Raw genomic sequence first — 26,065 nt, forward strand, 5'->3', positions numbered from 1 at the left:
TGCCCGTCGCTACCCGCGTGCCCGTATCGCATCGTATCGCATCGTATCGCGCAGTGACGAAACAAAATTCAGTATAACACGATCCGAGACTTTGGCTTAACGACACACCAAGAAACCGTCATTGTCCGGGTGCGGACAGCAGAGGATTCCGAGGCATGTTCGACAGCCCCAAAGTGTAGCTTTCCGACTGTTCCTGCGACCCCGAGAGCAACAAAAGTGTAGACCCCGCTATCGGGGGTCGTTCGTCGTCGACATCGATTCATCAGAACAGTACGTGCAGCGTCGCACAAGGCGGGCATCCTTGCAGAGCAGCCATAGCCCTCTGTGGTCATCCGACTGGCTAACCCGGGCTCCGTTAACGCAGGTCAAGATTCAAGAAAGAATATTAGGCCCATCATGTCCGTCCCCGTGGCCGGTTCGTCACGGAATCGCACCGTATCGTTAAGTTCCGGTGGAAGGTCTGCAACAAGGAGTAAGACGTCGCAGGTCCCAGACAGCACCACGATGCCTCATGTTACTGATTTAAAGTACTTTGACCCCTGCGCCGCCACTGCGTCCATGTTTTTGTACGCCCAGGGCTCATCGGTTGTTTGCTGTCACCATGATACTCTTACCATTGAACGAAGGTTTTCTCGACACGCTGATGAGGTTCAATTGTTAGCAGTCGATAATCAGAGTGAGGCTGGTGGTGGCCGCTTCGTTGTCAGTTACGATGCTGGCCAAACAGCAATTGTGTGGGATCTAATGACAGGCGATGAGATCTCTCGATTTGCATGTTATGACCACCTAACTGTCGCAGCGTGGATGAAAAATGGCAATGTGGCTTTCGGTCAGTTATTGGAATGAGTTTCACACGATCATGACTAACGATTTGAAGGCAACACAAAGGGAAGCATTATCATGTTTGAGCCATCAACATCTGAGCATGTTTCTTCAAGGACTATTGACCAGATTGCTGTAACTGCTTTGGCACCATCAGCTGATTGTCGAACATTTGCCATCGGGTGAGTTCTTGTCCTCCTCTTACTCAAACCTCACTAACACAATCTCAGCTACCAGAACGGCTCTCTATTTGTTGCAACCTTGCAACCACGCTTCACTATTTTACACAATCTTACCACTTCCAGAGGACCGTCACCTATCGTGAATCTCGCGTGGCATGCTTCCTCTTCCCGGCAAAAATCAGACATGCTTGCTGTCCAGATGCGTGACGGTGACTTGCGAGTCTGGAGCGTGGCAAAGAAATATAGCGCCGATGACCCTGCAAAGGTGGTTCGAAACCTCAAGAAGGCTGAGATCTCCATGGATGGACCCAACTGGATGGGATGGTCCAAGAACGGCCGCATAATCCAGTACTCCGACTCGTAAGTTTGCAACTTGCCACCACCATATAACCCCCTAGGCTACGCGCGCGCTTAGCTGCATGGCCCCTATCATCAACTAACACCTGCACAGGCAAACACAGTCATGGGATGTTAGGACAAAGCACGTCACTCATGATCCCATCCCGACTCTCGATCTTGTTCGCGGCCTTGCCGTCTATGGCCCGGGTGCCACGTTGTTCACCCTTGGCCCCAATAACACGGTGCAGCAATTCGACCTGAACTCACCGGCCATCATGGTCGCCAATGTCCAACACCCAGCAAACCTATTGCCACCCTCACCTCCAGTCTCAGAAGAAACTGGTGATCGATCAGCGACCTCGGCTACTACTATCGCCTCCGAGTCTGAGACGAGCTCTATTCCCCTGGACATGAATATTTCCGAGAGTGACGAGGATCACCTATCACCATTCGCTCGCCTAACTCGACGCCAACCCTACGACTCTGGCAATGGGCCTTACGAATCAGCCAGCCCTGTCTCAAGTCGAAGTGGGCTCTCCTCCTTATCTAAGTCTTCAGCTGGGTCGTCCCAAACCCCTGGTCGTTACCCCGGATCCATGAGGTCAAGAGGACTGTCAGAAAACACCTATATCTCGGCTGGAACCTCGATCAGGTCATCAACTATTGGCAACAGTGCTCACGGTAACACAAGAGATTTGGACACTTATTCCATGGGATACTCTCTTGGCACTACAAGTGTTCCTTCCATGGCCTCAAGCCGATCACGAAGAAGACCTTCTCGCCTGCGCAATGAAGTTCCCCGCAGCCCTGACGACAACAAGGTGCACGACCTATTCAAGTTTACTCGGGCACGTCTAAGCGATATTCCTTACAAGCATGCTATGGGCGCCAACAGTGCTCGTCTCACCAATGATGATCTGCGTCGTCAAATGCTCAACACCATCTTCGGATGGAACAAAGAGGTTGAAGACCTGATTAGGGACGAGATGAGTAGGCATCCCCAAGGATCTCCTAGCCGCATTCTCTTGGCCAAATGGCTTGGTGATATCGATCCCAACATCATGAACGCAAACTTTGAGAACATGACTTCCTCTGACTGGATGTTGTTGGCTCTGAGTGGCATTGGCGGCCATACCTCACAACAGAAGCTTGGCCATACATACGTCCAGCGTCTACTTGAGGCTGGTGACGTGCACGCAGCAGTTACCATTATGCTTGGTATGGGCGATCACAACGACGCCATCGAGGTTTATATCTCTCACAAGCGCTACATGGAGGCGCTGATCCTCACATGCCTCTCAGCCCCTAGTGTTTGGGAACGACAAGCTGCCATTATCAGGAAATGGGGTGAGTGGGCAGTTCAACATGGCCAACAGCAGCTAGCAATCCGATGCTTTGCTTGCACCGACCAGGAGTCTACTGAGCCTTGGACTTCTCCGTCCGCCGCACAGCTGAACTTCCAGACTATGACTCCCAGTATTCCCGAGATTCTAAGTCCGCCTCTCTCACCTCCTGGTGTTCAGCGTGGACCCCAACGCAGCATCGCAAAGACCTCTGCTCTCAAGCTCATCACCTCATTTGGTGATCAAACGCAAAAGTCAAAGTTCTTTGCTGGTGACGGCGGTCAAACCCCGATTGCCGCGGGTGTTACCCCTATCGCTGACTCTGCCGGTTCTCCTGCTTTTTCTCATGCCTCGAACAATGAAGCTACGACTGCCTTCCTTCGCCCTTCAAACAATAGCAGGTTCAATACCCCAGTCTCTGCCCGAGGACGTGGACGTTTGCCGTCTATTGGTGAGATCCCCTCAGACCTCAACCGGGAGGCACTTCGATCTGCTGAGCTGTCTGCTGTGCCATATGACTACGAGCCTCGATCTGGTCATGCTCGAACGCCATCTGGCAATGAAAACATGATGATGGGTACCGCATTACAGCGCGCTGCTACTGCGAGCCCAATGATGATGCGAGAGCACGCTCAACGCGTTGTTCAACCAAGTGAGGGTGATTTTCCACCACCGCCCGACCAGGCCACTATGTTGAAGATGCAACAAGCATCACGCAATCATCGCAATGGCTCTCGTGACCGCATTCCTGTGGGCGTGAATTTACAGCTGCATCCTGGACCGGCTCACGACGACATTACATCTCCAGAGCAGTCGGTTACTTCTTCTACTCGCTACCACTGGCCAACTCGCCGCAGAGGTCCTGCTTCCGTGACAAGTTCTGTCACTTCTGCATCAAGCGCTGGAAGAAGTCTCCGCCACCAAGCTGTGCGAAACCGAGAAGACTACATCCACAGCTTGGATGCTGCCAATCACTACTCCAAGAGACAGCGCAGTCGCCAGCGTAGTCATTCAAGAACTCGGGATACTTCACGCAGTCGTCCTGGAAGCCGAGAGCGAACTGCACGCTCCCGAGAACCTTCTGAGGAACGTGGACGTGTCAGTGCTCGCAATTGGCCCAAGGCGAAACGATCGCCTACTTCCCCTATCCCCATGTCTCCAGAGGACTTGCTGAACCTGAGCACTCCACGACATGGTCAGGTCGCTGAGCCAAACACGGTACGCAAGGTTAGCGGGTCAACTGTCAAGCCAAAGAGCCGTAATTCAAGCCGTGGAAGCCGCCGTAGGAGCCCAGAAGGCCGCTCTCGCCCACCAGCTCTTACGCTCCGTGGCCGAAGTCAAGGCCGGGAGAGTTCTGCACAACGCTCTCCTTCTTCACCCTTGCCTCTGAGTGCTGCCATTCACCATTATCAAGGCTCTGAGGATGAAGAGGACTACAGAGCAGCCATGGCTGCCCAAGAGGAATTCAGGAACAAGCACAGCCGCAGTGGCAGCCGAGGTCTTGGCTCACCAGCCTTGAGTAAGCAAGATGCTTCGGAACATCGACGCAGGGCCAACTCCGAGGTAGCCAACTTCGATGGTTCTATCTCTATCCATGGCAGAGCTGCCTCAACTGAGCATGCTGGTGATCTCAAGCAAATGAAGGACGAGCGCCAGCGAAAGAAGGAGCAGGCTGCACGGGAACTTGAGGAGCGCCGCAAGTCTCTGGCCAAGCGTGCCCAAACACCATCAATCCCTCACCCTAACGAGTTCTCTCCTGCTCTTGCGATTACGGTTGAGACTGCTGAACCAAAGCCGCTGCCTGACGATATCCCACCTCGCAGTGCCACTGAACCACCACAAAGGAGCATGTACGCCCGTAACGGACCTGTTATCGGGCTTCCAGCGACCCCAAAAGCCATGCGACTTATCATCGAGGGCAACCATGATCAATCCGGAAGCACGCCGAGGCCCGACGTGCCTAGTATTCCAGCTGGCTTTACTCAACGATACTCTCCAGAAACCTCACCTCAACAGTCTCCTGAGAGAGAACAGCCAGTTGCCGAGCCCAGTCTCACTCTGCTGCCATCCACTGTCTATCAGCCACCGGCGCGACCTCCTATTCCTCGTAGTATGTCAGCCCCCATTCCCGATGAGCCTGGCCAGCGTCCTGCTCGCTTTGCACGCAAGAACAGTGTTGGACGCATTGAAGAAGTTGTCCCTGGTGAGCGACGACGTTCTCATGAAGACCCTATGCCACCACCACCTCCTCCTCCAGCACCCCCAGTTCTTAAGGAACTCAGGCATTTGGCTTCCCCCCCTCCACCGCCTCCTGCCCCTCTGCAACACGCCCAGCGACATCAGCAGGCTGGCGCTGTTGCATCAGGCATGATTGAGATTGTCATGGACGACGATTTGTCATCTGGCAATGACCAAGCTTCGGAGGCCAGCCCTCCAGCCCCAGCTTCTCACAGGAGTCACAACCGAGGCAGAAGCATTGGAGATAGCAGCAGCATCTCAGGCCGCATTCACAAGGCCACGGAGCGACTCCGTTCTGCCAGCCGCAGTCGAAAGGAGTATGTCCGGTCTCCTCCTTTTGAGGCTCCCTACGAGAGCATTCCCATGCCTCGACAGATGAAATCTCCCCCACCGGTGTCATTCAACCCCGATGTTTTGCGTTCGCCTATTGATTCTCGAAACAAGCACCTGTCGACTGGCTTGAACCGAAACGAGATGATCTAGGAATTCACTCGCGATGGTGGCCAGCGCGCTGTGCAATATTTTGTTCCTTTCTACCACTCCCTATAAACTTTGTATTGTTCGATTCTGTGCATGGCGATCGGCGTTCTCTCTCATCCCGAGTCGATACCATAGTCCTTCGGGGCTCGCATTTTGGCATTAAACTTCCGTCCTTTTCTTCAAGGATCTAGCTGTATGACGACTGGAAACTACTGCATCTTGTTTCTCTCTTCGCTCTTGATATCACCTTCGGATTTTCAAGGCCCTTCTCGCATTATTGGCAAGGATGCCAATGAACGTATACGACTTTACATTTCTTTTTGGTCGGACCATGAAGGTTTCTGCAAATTACGACCACATTTACTTACAGACTATGTTTGAGGAGGATGGAGGCAGTACTCGCACTGCATCTTGTTATATTTGCCTGAAGGCGGAATGTTGGAGGTAGTAAATATTGGGTATCGGGTGGTTCCAGGCTGACGGAGGCTGATGGGTGAGAAAAATGGGTGAAGTGAGTGATAGGGAATTAACGTAGCGACTGCTTTATACAATGTTGCCTCGCGGCACTTGTTTGAGTTAGGGGATGTGGAAATGGAAATGGGTGAAAGATGGGTAGGAATGGATTGAAACGGGCTGGATTGGAAATGCATTTTGATTCCCCCGGAGGGTTTAGTATTTACGAATTGAATGAACAACTGCTTTGCATTATAGTTATACTTGATAACAATTGTCACTTGTGTGTATGTGTGTTGTGGGAGCAGATTTTCTAAAGCAAATGAGTGGTGATAGCTTCATGTCTGCCAGGTATAGGATGCACTTGAGGGTTCGAATTACCACAACCCGATGTCGCATGAGTACAAGAAGCTGACATATGATTAAATGACTATAGAAAAAACGATATCAATATTTTACAATGGTATTGTTCACAAATGTCAATTGTCAAAAAATACAAAAAAAAGACAGTTGGCTGCTCCATCTCATCCACTTGCCATCCCAAATCCCCCCGCACTAACGTGTTCCCACCCGCCACGCGACGGGGGAGAGATCTCTGCAGAGTGAAACCTCCCTCAAGGGTCATCTCCAGTGCTTAGGGCCGCAAAGTTCCAGCATCGTGAGTTACCTGCACGAGTGGGCGACCACCGCAGCGTTCGGGCGGGGCGCGGCGGAGGGCTGCGATACCGAAGTACTACAGTATTGGGATGGGCGGTTGAGCGGGTTTGAACGCCTTCACCGTTAGACCATTACAGTCGAGAATCATATCAGCATTGACAAGTTATATACCCTTTCCCTCAAAATGTGGCTGGTGAGACTGTGTTGGGGCGCTACAGTGGATGACACCTGTAGCTTCAGTGGATCGTCGGTGAACAGCTTCGATTTACCCTCCAACACCACTGCAGTCGCATTGCGATCACAATTACACAGCACAATCATGTTTCAATAACAACGAGCTCGTTCGACTTCACCAACGACTTTCTACCATCAATTCCTCCAAAACACTCCTTACGGCCATGGTTGACCATTGAACATACCTCAACCTGTCAAAATGCTCTCAACATCGCCCCGTCTTCTCATTCGACATCCCTCTCCAACAACCGCCGAATTTACTGTCACGACTCTCCGGCCGATACCTCCAGCTCTACATACACTACTCACCATCTCTCGAATCCTCCTCTCGATCTTCGCGCTTCTTCTACTCCACGCGCGCCTTACTCTACATCCGTTCCTCGCCTACGCCCCTCCCTCTCTTCTCAAGATCATACCAGCTTCATACCTCCGTGCACCAACCTCGACCGCCGCTCTTGCGCAAAACATACCTCTATCTGTCCTCGTTCCTGTGAGTATAGCTGTGCTATGGCTATCCAGTCGAAGAGGCTACGCCAGCGAGAGCATTCTCGTCATGAGAGGCTTGGGTGTGCAGACCAGCGAAAGTCCAGGGAGCTACCTTGCAGGTACAGCCACGAGGTTCATACCGACCGAGAAAATCCAAGACATTCTCGTCAATGAAGCGTTTCTTGGATTTGAGGTGAGATACTACCTCATTGTCATAGTCGAAGGTGAGGATGATGTGGTGGTTGTATTTCCAGGCTTGCTGCCACGACGAAAGATTGTGGAAGAAGTTTGGAGGGGCGTTCGGCGGTGTTTGTATGAGCAAAGAGGAGAGGATAAATCACTGGGCTGAAAGGCACTATATCCATAGAGGAACGTTTGCCACATGGATGGGCCCAGTATACGATGATATGATTTAATTCTTTATTTATTTATATCCCGAAACGCATCATGCGATGTCTACTCATCCATGGCCTCATCTGCCTTTCGCTTTCCAATGCCCTTCTGGTTTCGCATATCTTCTGAGCTAGTATACCCCTTTCTTATAGCATATCTCTCATTTTGCTCTTCAGGAGACTGCAGCTTAACCTTTTGCAGCAAGGGCACGTAGCGGCCACCCATACGGCCACCGTTACCACCCTCGTAGACAACTACACTGTTCGCCTGCTTGCCTGAGGGCTCAGGGCGAGTGACACGCCTCGAGGGATCTTTGCTGCGCTGTGTAGATACCATTTGCAATAATTGGTTCGAGAGCAACTCATCCAATTTGCGCTCCCGCCAATACGCCCACATACCATCCATGACACCAAAGGGGCCAGGCTTGCTGAGCGCAGGATCATCTGCAAGATACACCCAGTCAAGGCCATCGGTCTTCTTGGCCGCGGGATCGACCGGGGTAGAATCTGTACCAGGGAAGATGCAGTCCCAGAGCACTAGAGGCACTTCGTCTGCCATGACATAGTTAGGCTTGCAGGGGTTGGCTTTAACGTCGAGCAGAGTCGTCACAACGTCAGGCGCCTCCAACTTCTGACCTGCAAGGAAGAGTACAGCAACCATGTGACGAATCTGGTGCCACAAGAAAGCAGACCCTCGAACGTTGAACGAGTACACCTTGGGGTACACAGTACCGTCACTGGGCAAGCCTCCTGCAGGGACATACGTGGATCCAGAAACATATGGCAAAGCTGAGCTGACGTCCTTGACCTCTTCGATTTCAGCCTCGTAAATTGTGCGAACAAAGTTTGTGATCTGCTTTCCAGGGTCGATCTTGCAAAAGTTGCGGAAATCATGCTCTCCTTCGTATCGCTTAGCAGCCTCGCGCATCGCCTCGATGTCGAGCCAGCCGTTCCTTGCACCACGAGCACTGGGTTCAGGAGTGAAAGCAGGTTGTGTAAAGAAATATCGGTATTGACGCTCGCGGCATGAGAAACGAGCAGAGAAGTCTGGTGGCGGAGAGGGGCACCAGGCGAGGATGCGAATATCAGGGGGTAGAACACGGTTAAGTAGTCGAGGATATTGAAGCTCATCTTTGATATCATCGAAAGGTGGTGTGTCCTCTACAGGTTCCTCTTCTGCATTCTCTCCTAGCTTTTCGTCAACGACCATTGCCTCGCCTGCTTCACTTAGACGCCTTTGCTCTTTAGGCAAGGGTCTGTTACTTCGAACTCGAAGGCCGATGACTTGACCAAAGGCGCTGACTCCTTTATCTGTGCGACCACACTTTGAATATTCGCAGCAGTCAAAATCGACAATTCGTTCATCTTCAGGAAAGATGAGGCATGCTTTTGTGAGAGCATTCCAAAGTTCCTCCTCGATTGATGGAGCGTTGGCCATTGCTTGGAACTCAAAGCCACCGTAATTCTTGCCTAGATACGCAAGTTTCAAGGCGATAAATCGTGTAGAATATTTGCTGGGATCCATCTTTCTCTTTCCCTTTGGTTTCGTCTTGGCTTCATCTCCCTCTTCATTTTCAGGCTGGATCTCAGGTACAGGTTTTGGCTCTGGAGCAGGCCGATTTCTGAGTTCAGCCTCGAGTTCCTTGACTTTCTGAATGAGGCCGTTTTTGGTCCATGACTGATAATTCGACTCTGCAGACATGGCGAGGTGCTTGGTGCCTTGAGGCTGAACAGGAAGTTTTGGAGATTCACCACTTGATGATTTTTTCAATTGAGGTTTAGATTGCGAGACCTTTGGAGTTTTGGCTCGGCTGGCTATACCTTCGAGCGAAGTTTGACGCCCAAGACAACGGCTAAAGGGTCTCATGAAGTTGGTGGGTTCCAATTTTGGGCGATTATATGCAGACCCGTCAGAGTTAACAAGTGGAAAAGGGCTTTGCTGCAGTTCAAGATGTGGCTGGTCTGAGTAAGTGGCTGTGCTTGACTCGACGCCACAGTTGGGGGTCGTACTGATAAGTTACGTACAGCTCTCATCTCATCTCTTTCTCTGGCCTTCATTTAATAGACGCCATATCTGCTCTTGTCGAGCTGGTCCATTTTCCGTACATCAAACTTGAATATAAGCATATTAACGACTTTGGCACTCTCGCATGCAAAATGGACCCCGAGATGATCAAGATTCTCCTTGTAGGCGATGAAAAGTGCGGCAAGACGACCTTTCTCTCGTATGTAGTCTAAATTCCTCTATAGATTCCTCGACGAATCATACTAAATCCATATCCTTAGCCGACTCAGTGCAGGTGAAAAAGTCAACCCGATTCCCATGCTCCGTGATATGGATCAACCTTTTATCTTCGGTATTCAGACAGGAGGCAAAAAGGTTCAGTTCGAGTTCTTCGACACATCATGTCCTGACAACTGGAGAACCCTTGACCCTGATGCCATTGTCATTTGTTACGACATCAGCCAACGGTTGAGTCTGATCAATATGCAGAGATATGTAAGTGCGCTATAAACGGTACCGAGCATGCAACTCAGACTTGATAGTGGAAGGACGAAATCAAGAGATCGTTTCAACGCATCGATACCCTTCCCCTTATCATCCTCGGGCTGAAGCGTGACCTGAGATCGGAGCAAGATCCAAACGGAATTATATATCCGCAAGAAGGATACCAGGTTGCGCAGACTCTACGGGCCGATCGATATGTTGAGTGTTCGGCGGTGACGGGTGAATTGTTGAAGCTAGCGTTTGAAGATCTGTGCAAGACGGCCATGACTCCGACAACGGGCGCAAGCAGCCAGAGCGCAAGCACATGCGCAGTAATATGAGATTTGAGAGTCGCGGATACTGTGATAGAGTAGTGGGAACATGAGTTGATAATTAGTTATTATATTGGTGGGCTGGGAGCTCAGGCAGCGGCGTCGTTCATAGAAACATCAGCGCCCTCTTCCTCAGCACCCTCTTCCGCAGCCGGGAATTGGCCGAGGACTTCAGCGATGATGTTGACCATGGCTTCCTGCTGCTCCTCGCTAAATCGCTCAGACATCTCCTCTACAACAGTATTGAGAGCAGCGACTGAGGCGGGGCGCAGGTTGATGATCATAACTACTTCACCCTTGGCGAGGTTGTAAGGCCGTAAGCGTTCTAGAAGTCTGGAAATGCATCCCTCGGTATAGGGAAGTGGTTCTTGACTCAGAGGGCCAGGGTTTGTGCGAAGATACTGGAGGAGCTGTGAGGAGCGTCAATTGCGTTTCTGGGCATTAAATTTGATATGAGTGAAAGAAAAAAAAATCTTACCTCGCGAACGACCGTCTCGAGATTTGGGGGACCACGGCGCTTGGCATTTTTGTATCGTTCGCGCTGTTCTGATACGTGCTGATACACCTCGTAATTTGTGAGAACAGCCGATTGCGCCTCAAGGATCTTCATGGTGAGTGGTGAGTGAGCTCATGCAACGAGCTGTGAGATTGATATGAAGCATTGAATTGAATGAAGGTCTAGATCAAATAGTGGAGCCCAGTATCGCGAAAGAATGATCTGACGCTGACCAATCAGAGGATCAGAAGTTTCGACAGGTCTAATTCAGCGGAGGAGTTTCAACTGATGCAGGCCTGGAACGTGCTGTAATTCTTGTGCGACACTGGAGGCTTCCATTTTTTACACTGCAGCTTGTTCTTTCTCGATTTGGCTCCTGCTACCTTGTGTGAATTTGGGAGCGGGCTCTTATTGGGCAAAGCTAATACTTGAAGTTCAACGCAGTGTGCTTTTGCATATGAGTCTGGGCTGTCTGGCTAAAAGCTGGGGAAGAGTTTGGACACACACGTCAGAGTGCATCACTTTATGCTTTTCCTTTCTTTTCTTTTTTCCCGTCCAATGAATTCTTATTCTATCGAACCAATAAGAGGTTCTAATTATTGTGAGAGAAACCGAGAGATATCCGCTAAGGTAGCTAGGGGAAGAAAGAAAACTCAGGACCTTAACCCTAAGTGATAAAAATATTTAGTTAAATTTATCCTAAGCTTAGGAGACTCTTTATTAAGTTTATTTTGATACCTTATATCAAGGTTTAGTATTTTCTTGCCCCTGCAGGGTCAGGCAGGATCTTGAGCATGTACCGGTAGCGGTAGTAGGCATGTACAGGATCCAATAGGGAGTCATATGATGCCCAATGGCATCATCTAACGGGACAATATGTCGAATTAATTAAATTATCTGTCTTAGCTCTTTGTGTGTCACTATGTTCGAAGAAGGAGGTCGCGTGCATCTCCGCTGGAAGAGGCATGTCATGCATGCAAGCCACTGTTCCAGAACAAAGGGTGACCGATGACGGACATTTTAGAATAACAGAAAGCTAGAAGCCTCGACAGGTTCCCGGCTGAGACAATGGTCATGTTTGGTGGTACCTCGGCGTGAAATTTGTACATGGAAGGATATCTATCCATAGGTCCTTTAAGCCGTAGTAGTTTTTACTCAAAGAACAGAACTAAAGAGAATAGTTGCTGGGCTGTTCTTCTGAGATTTGGGATGGTACAGATCAAATGACTGACAACCCCTGCCAGGCTGAGCATCCAAATCCAAGCAAAAGAGTTCATTAGCACCTTATTATTCGCGGCGTAACGGAAAAGGTTGTCTTGCGGGAGGGCCGAGTGTTCCTCTGCCCATGGAATACACATACAAAACTTGATATCTAAACCAAGGGAACGGGATGTTCGGGTTACAGAATGGCGGTATGCAATAGCTATCCCTGTTTGGAGACACTTTTGTTTTTATCTCTCATACATATATCCATGTCCATGGGGGTTCTTAAGGTAGAACGGAAGAGTTCCAGATGCCGCCCTGACTCTGGAGTACCCCTGGACACATGAGAATTGGCGGGGGTGGGACCAGTTACCCCTGTATAGATACCTGTGGCTTTTCGAGTTGAAAGCCAATTATATCGAGAGATATTGGAAGAAATCTCATATACAACATGGCCAAGACAAGAACTTGATACAATTCACAGTACAAGAGAAGAGTGAGATATCCCAAAGTATCAGATATATCCAAATCGCAAAGTATCAAGACGTCAGTTGTGTCTAGGTTAGGTACTGATTCGCAAGTTTACCCTGTGGGAATGTCAATTTGGCGGGTGCCACCATGTCATCATATTTTTGGTCGCTCGAGGTTCCCCGATCACCTCATTACATCCAATACACAGTACATGCTCCAACGTTGATTCATCCATTTACAAGCCCAACTTTGACAATGAGCTCAACGGGCACTTTCTGATTTGGCCATAAACTCAACCTCTCCAACTTCACTCTCTCTCACAAAATATAACTGCTCACTGCCTACAAAAGCATTCAGCATCTCACACAATGGGTCTGTGATCTTCTTTCAATCTCCCCCATTATCTCCACTCCTCCACCCGGGGACTGCCCGCCGTCGTAACGACCATCGCGCGCCATCCTCGACTATTATTTCGTCGATTGCCGCTTGGCTTGGCTGTTGTTCTTCTCTTCTGGGAGTCTCCCCTCCGTCAAAAGCTTCCCCTTGGAGACAAATACCAGCTGGCTACAATTATTGTCGAGCGCCTGATAGTCAATACCATCTGCTCGAAAAATTACCTATCCAGCCTCCGACACCGGCAGACCGTCTGTTTACTTGGAGATCCCTGCCCTGTCATCTGGCTTCTGAGCACTTAGCACTGAGCCTGAGCCGCCTGCTTCAGCACAGCACAGCACAGCACAGTGACGTCGGTTTGGCCCTGTCCGACTCTCCTGTGCGTCAACTTCGGCCCTGGATCCCTGTTGGTCCGCCAAACCGTTTTATCTGGACACAGCCATCCAGATTCCCCAATTCCGTCAATACCAGGCATCGGTTACTGTACAGCGTTCACGGCTTCACATTGCATTACCGTGCCGTACCGGACACTGCTTGCTTGCTTGCCAGGCCAGGCCAGGCCAGGCCAGGCTAGCCAACTCTCGCCAGCACAGTTCGACACTTGAACGGCCTATTTCCAATCACACCTCCGCTAAATCCACAAGCTCTCCACTCCACACACTACACTGCCGTTGCTGCGCTCCCTAACTTAGAAGCCGGGGCTGCCATCGACAGAGGCCGAGTTTAAAAAAAAATTCACAATAGGACGTCAACACAGTTGAAGCTTGTAACCTTTCAATCCAGCCTCAGGTTCCATCTCGACTGGCTTCAGTCTCACTCTGACCTGTTTCGGATTGTCTCAGGTCTTCTCCATCTCGTCCTTGTCTCATCAACCGCAGTCGAGACTTCATTCCACCGCTTTAGAAGCTCTTGACTCGGTCTCGGTCTCGTTTCCCCCCTCAGAGGAAGAGAAAAAAAAAAAACTACGTACTCATCCCCCTCCGATTCGGGGCCCCTCCACATCCGTTTTCCGCTTCCGTCCTTCGCCGCATCAAAACTTTTTGCTCTTCTAGCCGACAACAACCTTCACCTCTACCACAAACCGACACATCCTCACCTTCACCATGGTGCGCAATATTGTTGTTCTGGGAGGTAACTCCCACCCGCAACTCACAGAAAATGTCTGCCAAATTCTGGGTGTTCCGGCGAGCAATCGCATTCTTGGAAAATTCTCTGGCGGAGAGAGTCGCTGCGAAATCAAGGACTCAGTCCGCGGCAAAGATGTCTACATCATACAATCTGGCTCCGGCAACGTGAACGACAACCTCATCGATCTCTGTATCATGATCTCAGCCTGCAAGACTGGCTCTGCGAAACGAGTCACCGCCGTAGTCCCACTCTTCCCTTACTCACGACAACCCGACTGGCCCTATAACAAAGCCGGCGCACCTTTGTCGCAGATCTCTGGCTCCTCCAAAGACTACACATTTGAGAGTGTCCCTCCCACACCTCGTCCAGGTGGCCCCAAGTCAGCTGGCCTGCCCAATGGTGTCAACAATTTGACCGAGAAGCTCTCGAAAACAGCTCTCGCAAACGAGGGCGCGACAAATGGTGCTAACGGCACTAATGGCATCTTCAGCACTCCTCGCCGCTCAGACACCATCTCGAGCAGCACCTCTGAAGCCCGTGGACACCACGCAGAGAACTCGACCTCTTCCCAGAGGAACGCCTACACCACCCACGACTATGAGAACCAGTCCAACATCTCAGCTTTCCAGCCTAAGCCTGGTTACAAGCAGTGGATTGCTCAGGCCGGTACTCTCGTTGCCGACTTGCTCACCTGCGCCGGTGCCGATCATATTATCACGATGGACTTGCACGATCCTCAGTACCAGGGCTTCTTCGACATTCCTGTCGATAACCTGTACGGCAAGGCGCTACTCCAGAACTACATCCAATCTCAAATCCCTAGTCACCACACCGCTGTCATTGTGTCCCCGGATGCTGGAGGTGCAAAGCGAGCTACTTTGATTGCGGACAGTCTCAAGACTGACTTTGCTCTGATTCACAAGGTAATACCACAGAACTCTGATTTTGCTGCTTTTGAAAACTCATGTCTTGCTACAAAGGAGCGACGGCCCATTCGATTTACCGAGCATCGCAACGCCAGTATGATGCTAGTTGGAGATGTGTCAAACCGCATCTGCATTCTAGTTGACGACATTGTCGATACTGGTAACACGATCACGCGTGCTGCGAAGCTCCTGAAGAAGGAGGGCGCTACTCAAGTCTATGCCCTCGTCACCCACGGTGTCTTCAGTGGCGACGCTATCGCTCGTATTAATGCTTCTGCCATTGACAAGATGCTCGTTACCAACTCTGTTCCTCAAAACGAGCATCGTCGTCTTTGCCCCAAGCTCGAGATACTCGATATCTCGGCCGTTTTTGCTGAGGCTATCCGTCGTGTTCATCACGGCGAGTCTATCAGCGTCCTTTTCCAGCACAACTAGAGTGCTGGGAGTGCACTTACGGTTTGTCAACAGAATTTCATCTACTCAAATCACCTAAGGGCTCGTTTCCTCATGAATAGCACCACGTCGAGATTACTGGGTACCCGTGTTTCCACGGGGCATTTTCCTCTGCTACGGATGTCGCAAGTTTTATCCCGAATTGCGGCGCGCTGATACGATCTGGGGTATTTTCGTTTGGAGTTTTCCGGGGAGCTTCTGCATCATACTGCATTCGCCGTCCGCCAGATTTGGTTTGCCGGCGTTCTTCTTTTTCTAAAAATTTCCCATTTACACTCATCGAACAACATCGATCAGGTACTTGGACCAGCACACGACAAGTGTGCGACGAAGATTATGGGAGGGTGGGATTTGGTTGAACGACTGCAGCGCGGGTTGGGGCACGGGTTAACTTGCTTTCTGCTATGCTGCACAATTTCACCTATTCCTTAGCCTGGACTATCGTGTTCTCCTTTTCCTGGGACCTAATTCTTCTCTTTGCTCTACACAATCTTTCCTAAACATCTGTCTTGGGGTAATACCTGTACTTCTTGACCTTTCGAGGTTGGAAAAAAAGAGTGGTATGTTTGGAGATATAAACCAAAGGACATTTCTCGGAGATTCGGTTCTCTCATCCCAGTCCTGCACTGCACTGCAAATGCATAGAAGTAAAATCAAAACGTAGACATTTGGATCAACCAAACAAAGTAGACAGGTGCTAGCCTAGTTGCTGTGCTGTAACGGGAGACTAGGTCGGCGGTTCAGTTAGCCTTGCAAATGGCGATGCTGTCAAAAAGTTCAAGAAATAAATATACAAAAAAAATGTTAAATATGTCACTTCATGCTGTTCCGGAATGTCGATCGTACGACGAAAACTACAGTAGATAGTTATATCACCAGTCAAATGAATAGTATATTTGTGAAGAGAATCATAGTAGAATTGGCTTTTATTGCTACCTGTAATCTACTAATTCGATGTCCTGAGTCTGGTTCTCAGCCAATTTCCCCGTTGGAAAAACAAGAGTACTCATAACTCGTAATTCGTGGCAAGGCGGGCACACAAAATCTATATCTATCAGAAAGGGGTCCCTAATTTGTTGATTCCACTAAGTCTCCGTAACGTTACTCATGGATTGCAACATCTGAAGATCGGAAGGGATCTGCCACCCATGGGCTGCAGCCGCTCGTCGGAACGCATCCACAGCCTCGAACATACTGTAGTCCATTGTCCCCAAACCTATATGACGGGAAATTTCGAGACGAGCTGGACGGTCCCTTTCGCAGAGATTCAATCTGACTTCAAGGAAAACCTTTTCCAATGAAAGAGCCGGGGACCAGCCTGAGTTTGTGAGCAGCTCTGAGCATATAGCGCCGCCAACGGTGACATGACCTCCACCTCCTTGAGCAAAAGGTAGAAAGCGAGGCCGTACCACTCGAACAAAAGGAGGCGATATCGGAAAAGAAGCACCAAATCGAAGCTCAAGCACGATGCTCGAGCATCCATGACTGGCCATGTCTTTGGCAAGTGGTAAGTCCCTGTCGAAACTGTGAAGCTCGACGAACCAATGAAAGAGATTATCCAGCTTGTCAAAGTCAATGTACCATCCCAGCGTGGCTAAGTTGGTCTTGGACTGGGTCTTTTGTAGGTCTTTGATCTGGCCGTTGAGTGCGCGTAGAGCAGCTGGTGACGATGATGCCCACGTAGGCTCAGCAAGCTTAGGAAGAGAATCAATGTCAAGCTGACCTGGTTGAAATGGTGTTACATCGTCAGGTCCCCGTTGCGCTTCACCCAGACCCGAGTCTGTAGACGTCCGCCGTCTTTTTCGTGTTCCCACCGACTGGAGAGCATCACCCTCATCATCCGAGGCTAGCAGAACATCGATATCATCACTTGTCTCCGGGCTTTCCAAAGAGTCTGAGCCGTTGAGATCAGGGCTTCCGTTTGAATCCGAATCATCGACCACGATAGGATGGCCTATGGATGAGCCCGGGCCATTCTGCTGGTCTTTTCCGAGTGCACGCCGGCGAGATTTTGGTATGGCTGATAGAGGGATATGAACTGGCTGCGTTCCATGAGTTAATTTATAAGCAGGGTCTTGTTCGATATAGTCCTCGCCCTGCACCCTCTCAGAAAACATTCTTTCACAGGATGGGGAAATCGAGGGTTCTGGTTGCCGTAGATGGGTTTGGACAAAGAGATAGCGGCACTGTATCCAATCGATCCTGTTGACGACGAAAAATGGATTCGTTGACACAAATTGAGATGGACTATTGACGATCTCACACATGCTGATAGCACTCGTGGCCTTCAATGCTGAGCTTGGCCACACTTTCGTATTTTCACGGTCGGAATATGCGAAACTAGTATCGAAATCTCTTGCCAAATAAACGCCGTCCCCATAGGCACGGCCATGAAGTGTGTTAGAAAAGTCAAGACCGGTTCGGATGATACTATGCCAGTTGGAAAGAGGGCTTCCATGCCATGCAAAGAGTGTTTGGTAGGTTTTGCCGGTTCGGAATCTCGGTATTTTCTGTAGCTCATCGAAGAAAATGTGTTCCTTTTCAGGAGAACCCTGGGCAAAGCGAAACTGCATCCACTGGTGGTCCGCGCTGCGGGAACGTCTGCTGCTGGCGCTGCTATTCTGTGTTTGTTCCTTTGCTGCAGATGCACCAGTAACTTGGTTGTCCAGTACAATATGTGACCTATTCGAGGCAACGATCCAATTCAGCAGACGGAGTGTTGACCCTTCGATTCCTCTCCAGGAGGATAGCTGGCGCCCGGGTACCTCTATGAGGTATTGTCTCATTGTTTGCACGGGTGGGATGCAACTTGCCATGAAGCGAAGTGCTTCATCACGATGCACAATTTCAAGTTCGTCGATGTCTTGACCATACTTGTGAATCAATACTCTTACACCACCCGGGGTAGGTTGAGTGACTTGATTCACAGAAATTTCTGGAGCTTCCTGTCCGATGGTTTCAAGACTCGTGAACGTATGCATGACCTTGAATGTAAAGTCGGTATCGATGCACGATTCGATATAACATAGATGTTTTTCGCGCTCTGAACACCTCATTAGTCTTCTTGTCCAAGCCGATACTTGAAATTATTTTGCAGGCTTTCGGTTTCACTTACGTCTTCTCATGACTGGTGCCTGCGAATCCAGCGTATTGGCTCCAGGGACGTAAAGCATCAGCCAATGGCCCGCTTTGATAGTTCTACAGGTATGAAGGTCTTTGGATTCAAACCTCAACAGGCCAGTTTTGAAGTAAGCATCTGCGCTGACCGGGGTAGAAGCACTCGGTGTGAAGGCTGACGAGGGACACTTGAGACCCAATCCTCTGGGGAACTCGCGGAGACGGGAGCGAATGACAGCAGCATAGAAGAAGCTCACAAGAAGGTCGACCACGTATGGGTTGTTGATAATCTCGTGTTCGATGCTCTGGCCGAAACCCAGGGACAAATACTGGTAGAGACAAAGCTCATTCTCGCAAACGAAAGGTTTTATGGCCTCAAACCCTCCTTTTGCTCTTCGATGGCAAACCAGACAGTACTTGGTGCATTTGATCAACCTCTGGAGGCCGAATTGCATCGCAACAAGAATAATGTTGAGCTCGTCTGCATTGCTTGACAGGTAATCATGCCGAAGGAACTCGAGCTCAAACGACTCATCAGATGACTCTCGGTCCTGACAGACAATTGTGTCTTGAGCGTGATCTAACATGTCTCTCGAATGGTGACCTAGGCTCAAGTTGTATTCCAGTTCTCGTGCTTCGTCCCACGATATTCCTTCTGATCTTCGCAGCCGTAGAAGAGCTGGGAAGAAACGGTTAAGGAGTGCGTCAAGAGACAATGACATAAAGAGCGGAATAAAGGATCCAGCGCTCTCTTCGTCCCCGTCTTTTAGCATTACTGGATCTTCCGCTCCTGTAAACATATGTCTCATGGATTTATAACTTGGCCGCGGACTGCTGCATTTACCAAGTTTGAAGCTCATCCGAGACTGGTCGGGAGAAAGACGTTGGAAATCTAATGCATGAGGATAAGTAGATGGCAGCTTGCAAAGCATGACGATGTTTTCTGTCGGCTCAATACCCCAAGCTTCCAGGGCATCTTCAGGGATTCCAAGTTTGCATACTTGAATAGAGAGCGAGAAGATACCGAAAGACGACTGGCGTATTTCTTCGGGGGAGATGGAGATGCAGAACCCCTCTCGTTTGGCTTCTCGCAAGTGACGCTTCAAACGTATCATTGATTCTGGATCATCGGCTTCAGCGGCGTGCTCCGCGGCAGATGTGCTAGGCAGTAATGGGTCGATATCTATCTCATCGAACTCGGCTTCATAGAAGGAGTCATCGTCATCGGAGAGTATATCATCATCATCTGATTCTTCGCCGTAATAGGGTGTCTGTGAAGTTGGGTCTTCGGAAGTGCTCAGCTTTTTAGCTAGCATCCCAGATATCAATGTGATGGCATCAGCGATAGTAATGCCATCGGTCAAGCTAGAGGTCTCTTCCAGCCACTTCTCTAAGTCTTTTGGTGTTTCTGAGGAAGTGAAGATCATGAAGCCCGGGTGTTTTGGGTACGAGTCTGCATCCTTTGATAGGGCTTGGATGTCGATGGAAGGTAGTTCGGCTCCATGTTCTGCTTCGGGCGTATAAGTGAAAGCCATCTCTCCCTCGGAATCGCCCTTGTGCAGATTTGATACATTAGGGAAGCTATCAAGAGCTTCTATCGCGGCCCTGAGGTCGAGATTGAATTGCTTGAGACCCATGGCCCCCCTCTCTCTGTTTATTGTTGTTGAAGGGGGGAAGGGAAGAAGGGAAGAAGGGAAGTTGGAGGGAGAGGATTCTGGAATTCTGGGGGAAAGGAAAGATGACCTTGTGCCGAAATCTGACAGGTTCTGCCAAAGTTTGTTTATTTAATGCTCCAGCCATAGTTGACTGTGGTTGAAAGCCTGTGTCACGAAAGAACCTACCTTAGTACCTGAGCTCGATGGAGAGGGAGCGTGAAAGAGACGGGACGTCCAATACTCGGGTGGTAACAGGGCTGTTGCTGCCTGCCACTGTCACTGCCACCTTAGTCATTCAGAGACTCTAAAGTGATAGGGCCAATGAGAGCAAGGCTATTCTGCTGCTCAAAGTATCGGCCACATCATCAGGCAGTGGTGATACGAAGAGCGTTTGATGGATAAACTCACTTGATTTTATTCCACGTCTTTAACTACACGAACGCTCACATCGTTTGACATTGTGGATGGTATCAATATCCGTTCATCAATTATATATGGACCTGGGTCTACTTAGCTTAGATACCTAGGCAGCTAAGAACCCCCCCTGCTCAGCCCTACCAATGACGTCTAGGGCAGTGGACATTTATGGCAATGGCTTTGAACTATGTTGGCAGATAAGATACGGGCTCTTGAGGACCCATACATAGCTTGAGGCCTGTGATATTGTCATACAGTCAGTGTGAATTTGTGTAAGTACGACGGATACACCTGCAATAATCCCCCTTTGATCATTTATTGATCTGTATACCTTGATGTTTGCCTTTCTGAGCCTTGGCTTATTGAAGATTCAGAGAGTGGAGAGCTAGAGTTTCGGTGGATCCAAGTAGAACCCACTCCAGCTTCAAGCTCTTTAGAACACAAACATCTCCTATAGGTTAGATAGCACTCTGTTGCTCAACCGAGTCCATGGTAGTCAAACAGCAGTAGCCTGGAGGATAATGGTATATTTTTGTGCTTGTTTGTGTTGCGAAGAAAGTTAATGGTCAGAATACTCAGAGTTCTATTCCGGCTGTTTTCTTTCACCAAAGACATGTCTGTATCCACTCAAGCTCCAGGTGACAACCCTGGTAGATGGCTTACATGAGTTTGGTGGCTCTATCTCCAAGTGAATGGCTGTATAATCTCAAACAGGTACACGAATCTATAAAATGCATTGATGTAGATCGATTGGCAATCAAATCTTGACACCTTCGCTAATCCATTGGCACTATTGACGAGACTTTGCCATGTCTTATTGCGTGACTCTCGCTCGTCTCACCCATGGACCCTTGCCCAACCCCTGCCACAATGGAAGGGATCACACCTCAGTACTACCCGGGATGGGCTGCTGCCTCTGTCAGCAATTCTCGTATTTGACTGCCCCTTCCCCTCCTTCATTTTGCGACAACAAATAACTCCTCTCCTCTACTTTACTCTACTTCATCCTCTACATAGTCGCATGTGCATGTTGTATCCTCTCGCTTCCTATAACATCATCGAAATGCTTCTTTGACCGTGAGAATTGGCGTGTCTCGACCAATCCAAGTCCGCTGCCCTTCGTTTCATCTTACATCAACAGCAAACGCATCCCACCAGCTTCATCCGTGATAACCGACTACCTCATTGACCAATTGGCCCAATGGCGATAAACATCTTTTACGGTAGACAACGCCGCTTCGTGTCTCGTCGCTTGACCTATCTCGTCCTCGTTCTCATTGTCTTCGCCTATTCAACCTTGACCCTGCTGTCTCCAAATGGCGCCCAAACCGATGCTGCCGAAGATGCCGCAAAAGCAGACGCTTCTGGCAAGATCAAGACGTCTGTCGATGGTATCCGTCACTCGCTCAAGAAAGGCGTGACGGAGCTGAACCCGTTTCGTGGTCCTGCCCATCCACCACCGACTCGAGCACAAGATTCATACCAAGGCACTTCTTGGTGGGCTGATTGGAAGTGGTTATCTGTGCCGTTCTCCAGCTCCCTTACCCTTGATGAGGATAGAGCACTGCTTCCCCCGCTCCAGGATCGCCCATTCATTTATTGCTACTACGATGCAACGGTTAAGAAATCGAGGGAAGAAAAAGATGCTGACAGCGATCTTCTTCTGACCTGGCGTCGCGCTTGGTGGGCTCAAGGTTTCCGACCAACCATTTTGGGTTCGTCTGAGGCCACTGGAAATCCGATGTATCAGGAACTTCAACGGCTTGAGGTTCAGCCCGAACTAAAAGCCGAACTTTTGAGATGGCTCGCTTGGCAATCTATGGGCACTGGCATGCTGGTGGATCATACACTGCTTCCAATTGCACACACTGAGGATCCTCTCTTGGTTTTCCTCCGAAGGGGAGAATATCCTGCCATGACCAGGTGGAAAGGCCTCGAAAGTGCGCTGTTTGTAGGTCCTAAGGAAGAAGTCACAAAGACTATCCGGATAGTGATGGACTCGCTTCCACTGAAAGCTGCTAAAGATGTTATTGATGCATCAACAAAGAGTCACTTCAAGGTTGACAAAGCACAAACTGCGCTGGTGCATTATAGCCCAGAGATCATCAAAAAGCAATACCCAAAGGTCCATGACAGTATCACTAATGGAAGGGCAAAAGGGTTAGGAGCTCTCAATCGGCTTATCAACGCCCATCTTCACGCTGCATGGCAGAGTAGCTTCCCCCAAGGCATTGAGATCCTCAAACCCTTTCCTGAGCACACCACCGAGATGGTCACACCGGCCTTGAAGCTTGCCGACTCCTTAGCCTTTTGCCCCGATAACCCCATCCCGTCATCATGTCCTCCTGGTATTTCAAGCTGCGCACACTGTGCCGCTGGCACCACATCTATGAAGGTCACTACCCCTGAGCAATATCAGAACACGAGTGGTGCATTTGCAATTGGAACAGTTCCTCATCCTTGGACACTTGCGACTTTGACAAGCTTCAAGGAGAGGGTGGACGTCAGTTGGATCCGTAAGGAGGCACCTCGAGACCCTTGGCTTGAGACTATCACAAAACTGCTTTTAGGCTCCAAGGTCTCCAGTAATTCGCGAATCATGCACTTCAAACAGGCTGTGGCCGGTGAACATGCCCCTACTCATGCACTGTGGCTGTCGGCTGAAACTGATATTCCCCCGGATCTGGAGTGGTACTTCGGATTTCGTATTCCCAAGGGTTTGGGAGAGACATATATGGCTATGAACGGCAAAATCGAGCAAGGACCCATGGCAGGAAAGGCCAAGGCTGATAAACCAGCAAAGGTCGAGCGTACCGCGAAGGCTGATGTCGACACAAGGCCTGAGAAGCCTCAGCCTCGACCAGAGGATACCCCAAAGGAGAAGGTACTCACACCGGAGGAAATGCAGGCCAAAGAAAAATATCTCCTGGAGTGTGCCAAGAAGATTGTTGCACTCAAGAAATCCACCGATAATACTCGACTACGAGCATCGCTCGAGGCTTGGAACTTGGCTGACACAGAAGCCTGGAAGTTCGCGCGTGCTTTCCTCGCCCGTCGCAGCATGGAACGGATTGAGTGGGAGAAGGAGGAATCCAAGTATAGCGGCGGTGCTGGCTCTGAGAAGGGACGTAATGCTTGGAGTCGTTGGAAGGATTATTCGAAAGAGCGAGAGTAAGGGTTTGGCCATCTTCGTGATTCGACACTACACAACCCCTCGACAACACATTTGGTTTGCGGCGAATGGACTCGGGCGTTAATGGGATTATAGTAATGGCAATTGAGCAGTGGTGTCTTTACGGGGTGCTGAGTAGGGGGCTTGTCATTTGACTGGAGTAGAGATGGCCGGGGACTTTGACCGATTAGGTGGTCACTCATGAATTCAAGAACGAAGCTTTCACCACCCGCCACGAAATGAGACTCAGCACGCCAATCATAAAACGAATGTGTCTGTGAACTAACTACCTACTTAACTGACACCAATGGGTTCCTCAACAGCAGCAACGTCTTCCAGTTGCCGCCATCGAAGTCCCTGGCCTCTAAACGCGGACAGTATCACCACCCATCTCACCGCTCAACTCACGAGAGGTCGGGCCGCGATGCTCCAGCGCAGCAGCCTTTCCAAGAGTTCCGTTGGCGTACTTGGAAGGATAAGTGCCATTTCCGTTCTGAGCGTGCGCGTTGCTCGTGTAAGAACGAAGAGCAAGACGAGCGGACTCAAGGACCTTCTCAGCGTGGACAACGGCGTCGCGGAGGGCGGTTGCAGTGGGATCCTCGGAGCGGGCGAGCTGCTCGGCACGGAGCTGGATGATGTGTCCGTTGAGCCAGATACCGTCGAGCTGGGCTTGGGTCATGTCGCGAGCACCAGAGATTCGGCCGCGGCAAGAGGGAGTGCCGCAGAGGCAGTCAAAGGGCTGGGCCATATGCCATTCGGTGGAGGGATAGAAGAACTAGACGACTTGTGAGCCATTGAACATGAGATTCGAGGGGGAAGAACAACGAACTGTGAGCTCATCGCCAACCTTGAGACCCTTGGGTCCCACGAGAATGTTCAAGTTTCCTACATCAAAGAGCTGTACCCTTGCGTTAATCACATCGACCCTTTCTGGAGGACGGGGGCGTTCAACATCTGGGGCTTCTCCTTCAAGTAGGTCAACTAACGAGAGTAGGTTCGCAAGAATGGTTAATGTACAGCAAGTCACTGTTCAGGTTGAGATGTGTGTCGCGGCCGGTCTGAACGGTAGCGTAGGTCGGTTCGCTGGCGGGCGTGCAGGGAGGGAAGTCGAACTTTGCGAAAACTGCAAAAGGGGGGAGAGAAATGCGCGAGATGCTCTTGGTGGTGAATTCCTCGGGGTTCACGATGACGACTTCTTGGATGTCGGGGTGAGAGGGCTGGTGCCAATGGGGAGTGAGAGGAGCCATTGTTGGTGGTTTGGTAGCGGGTGAGGCTTGAGTGAGTATGAGTTCAGTATCTGAATGTGTAAGTTGGAGTGAAACTTGAGGGATATTTTTGAGAGGACTTACAACAGAAGTTATATGCGTTGTTGTTGGAGGAGGATGTTTTGGAGACGCAGCGTTAGTGAGACCTCGGTCTAAGTGGAGCTAGGTATAGGTAGTAGGTAAGGTTGCTTCTGAAAGATGAACTTGGATCAATCAAATACAAAGGTGCAAACGAGAACGAGAGCACAAGGAAATACAAGGATTCTTATTTGGTTTCTCAATAACCTGCTCACAGCTGATACGCCCGCATACGTACAGTAGCTTGTGCTGGGCGAATTCTTTAGCTTAGAGCCTCCGCAGCGCCCAAGTATGCCTAGCCCCCTGTTCGACCCGCCCCGCAAAGACATGGATACTAGCTAGGTACACCTACGTCAAGTCGGTTGTTCTCTGGATATTCTACGCTTGTCCCTTGGTAGTGGCGGGGTAAAGTGATGGGGCCGAGGAGGACCAAGATCCGGAGTACCGGCAGTGTCTTGCTTCATTCTTTTGTCTACCTACAGAGCTGTAGCTGTAACTGAGATGTAATGCGGCAAAGTTATTACCCGCAGGTACTGTCAAGATGGCATGAGATAGTCTGTATCATGAGACCTTGACCAGGGGTGACCTATCAGCATTGAATGTGTCACAGAATGCAGTGACGTGACACGGAGAGGAATGAGTCCAGACCCAGTGGATTGGCTGTTCCTGGACCGTGGGGTTGAAGCTACTTTGCGACGGTTGGATATTGGTGTGGAGGGGTACATTGGCTGACAATCACAAGATGGAGGGGTAACACAGCAGCTCATGATAGCTAATAGGATATAATATGCTTATCATGAGGGATGTGCAGTAGGTAATTGAGCCTATATCGATAGGTGTCGATA

At 50.0% G+C, this 26,065-nt stretch overlaps 8 protein-coding genes across 8 annotated transcripts; 4 read left to right on the forward strand and 4 right to left on the reverse strand.

Moving 5' to 3' along the window:
• Window positions 1-504: 504 nt before the first annotated feature.
• J7337_009909 (uncharacterized protein) lies at window positions 505-5,407 on the forward strand (the record flags this gene model as incomplete). Its single annotated transcript, XM_044827502.1, has 4 exons — window positions 505-829; window positions 878-1,004; window positions 1,053-1,364; window positions 1,456-5,407. The coding sequence occupies 4 exons, from the start codon at window positions 505-507 to the stop codon at window positions 5,405-5,407; spliced, it is 4,716 nt and encodes a 1,571-aa protein (XP_044678096.1).
• Window positions 5,408-7,690: 2,283 nt separating this feature from the next.
• J7337_009910 (uncharacterized protein) lies at window positions 7,691-9,328 on the reverse strand (the record flags this gene model as incomplete). The annotated part of the gene is made up of 1 exon (XM_044827503.1): window positions 7,691-9,328. The coding sequence occupies one exon, from the start codon at window positions 9,326-9,328 to the stop codon at window positions 7,691-7,693; it is 1,638 nt and encodes a 545-aa protein (XP_044678097.1).
• Window positions 9,329-9,783: 455 nt separating this feature from the next.
• Window positions 9,784-10,455, forward strand: J7337_009911 (uncharacterized protein; the record flags this gene model as incomplete). Its single annotated transcript, XM_044827504.1, has 3 exons — window positions 9,784-9,851; window positions 9,913-10,126; window positions 10,174-10,455. 3 exons carry the CDS (start codon window positions 9,784-9,786, stop codon window positions 10,453-10,455), a joined length of 564 nt encoding a protein of 187 aa, XP_044678098.1.
• Window positions 10,456-10,535: 80 nt separating this feature from the next.
• On the reverse strand, window positions 10,536-11,056 carry J7337_009912 (uncharacterized protein; the record flags this gene model as incomplete). The annotated part of the gene is made up of 2 exons (XM_044827505.1): window positions 10,536-10,856; window positions 10,925-11,056. 2 exons carry the CDS (start codon window positions 11,054-11,056, stop codon window positions 10,536-10,538), a joined length of 453 nt encoding a protein of 150 aa, XP_044678099.1.
• Window positions 11,057-14,112: 3,056 nt separating this feature from the next.
• J7337_009913 (uncharacterized protein) lies at window positions 14,113-15,498 on the forward strand (the record flags this gene model as incomplete). The annotated part of the gene is made up of 1 exon (XM_044827506.1): window positions 14,113-15,498. The coding sequence occupies one exon, from the start codon at window positions 14,113-14,115 to the stop codon at window positions 15,496-15,498; it is 1,386 nt and encodes a 461-aa protein (XP_044678100.1).
• Window positions 15,499-16,601: 1,103 nt separating this feature from the next.
• J7337_009914 (uncharacterized protein) lies at window positions 16,602-20,270 on the reverse strand (the record flags this gene model as incomplete). Its single annotated transcript, XM_044827507.1, has 3 exons — window positions 16,602-18,559; window positions 18,632-19,423; window positions 19,478-20,270. The coding sequence occupies 3 exons, from the start codon at window positions 20,268-20,270 to the stop codon at window positions 16,602-16,604; spliced, it is 3,543 nt and encodes a 1,180-aa protein (XP_044678101.1).
• A 1,636-nt stretch (window positions 20,271-21,906) lies between these two features.
• On the forward strand, window positions 21,907-23,880 carry J7337_009915 (uncharacterized protein; the record flags this gene model as incomplete). The annotated part of the gene is made up of 1 exon (XM_044827508.1): window positions 21,907-23,880. The coding sequence occupies one exon, from the start codon at window positions 21,907-21,909 to the stop codon at window positions 23,878-23,880; it is 1,974 nt and encodes a 657-aa protein (XP_044678102.1).
• Window positions 23,881-24,241: 361 nt separating this feature from the next.
• J7337_009916 (uncharacterized protein) lies at window positions 24,242-25,124 on the reverse strand (the record flags this gene model as incomplete). The annotated part of the gene is made up of 3 exons (XM_044827509.1): window positions 24,242-24,652; window positions 24,707-24,858; window positions 24,905-25,124. The coding sequence occupies 3 exons, from the start codon at window positions 25,122-25,124 to the stop codon at window positions 24,242-24,244; spliced, it is 783 nt and encodes a 260-aa protein (XP_044678103.1).
• Window positions 25,125-26,065: the final 941 nt, after the last annotated feature.

Source organism: Fusarium musae, chromosome 7 (assembly GCF_019915245.1).
Source record: "Fusarium musae strain F31 chromosome 7, whole genome shotgun sequence".
Taxonomy (NCBI): domain Eukaryota; kingdom Fungi; phylum Ascomycota; class Sordariomycetes; order Hypocreales; family Nectriaceae; genus Fusarium; species Fusarium musae.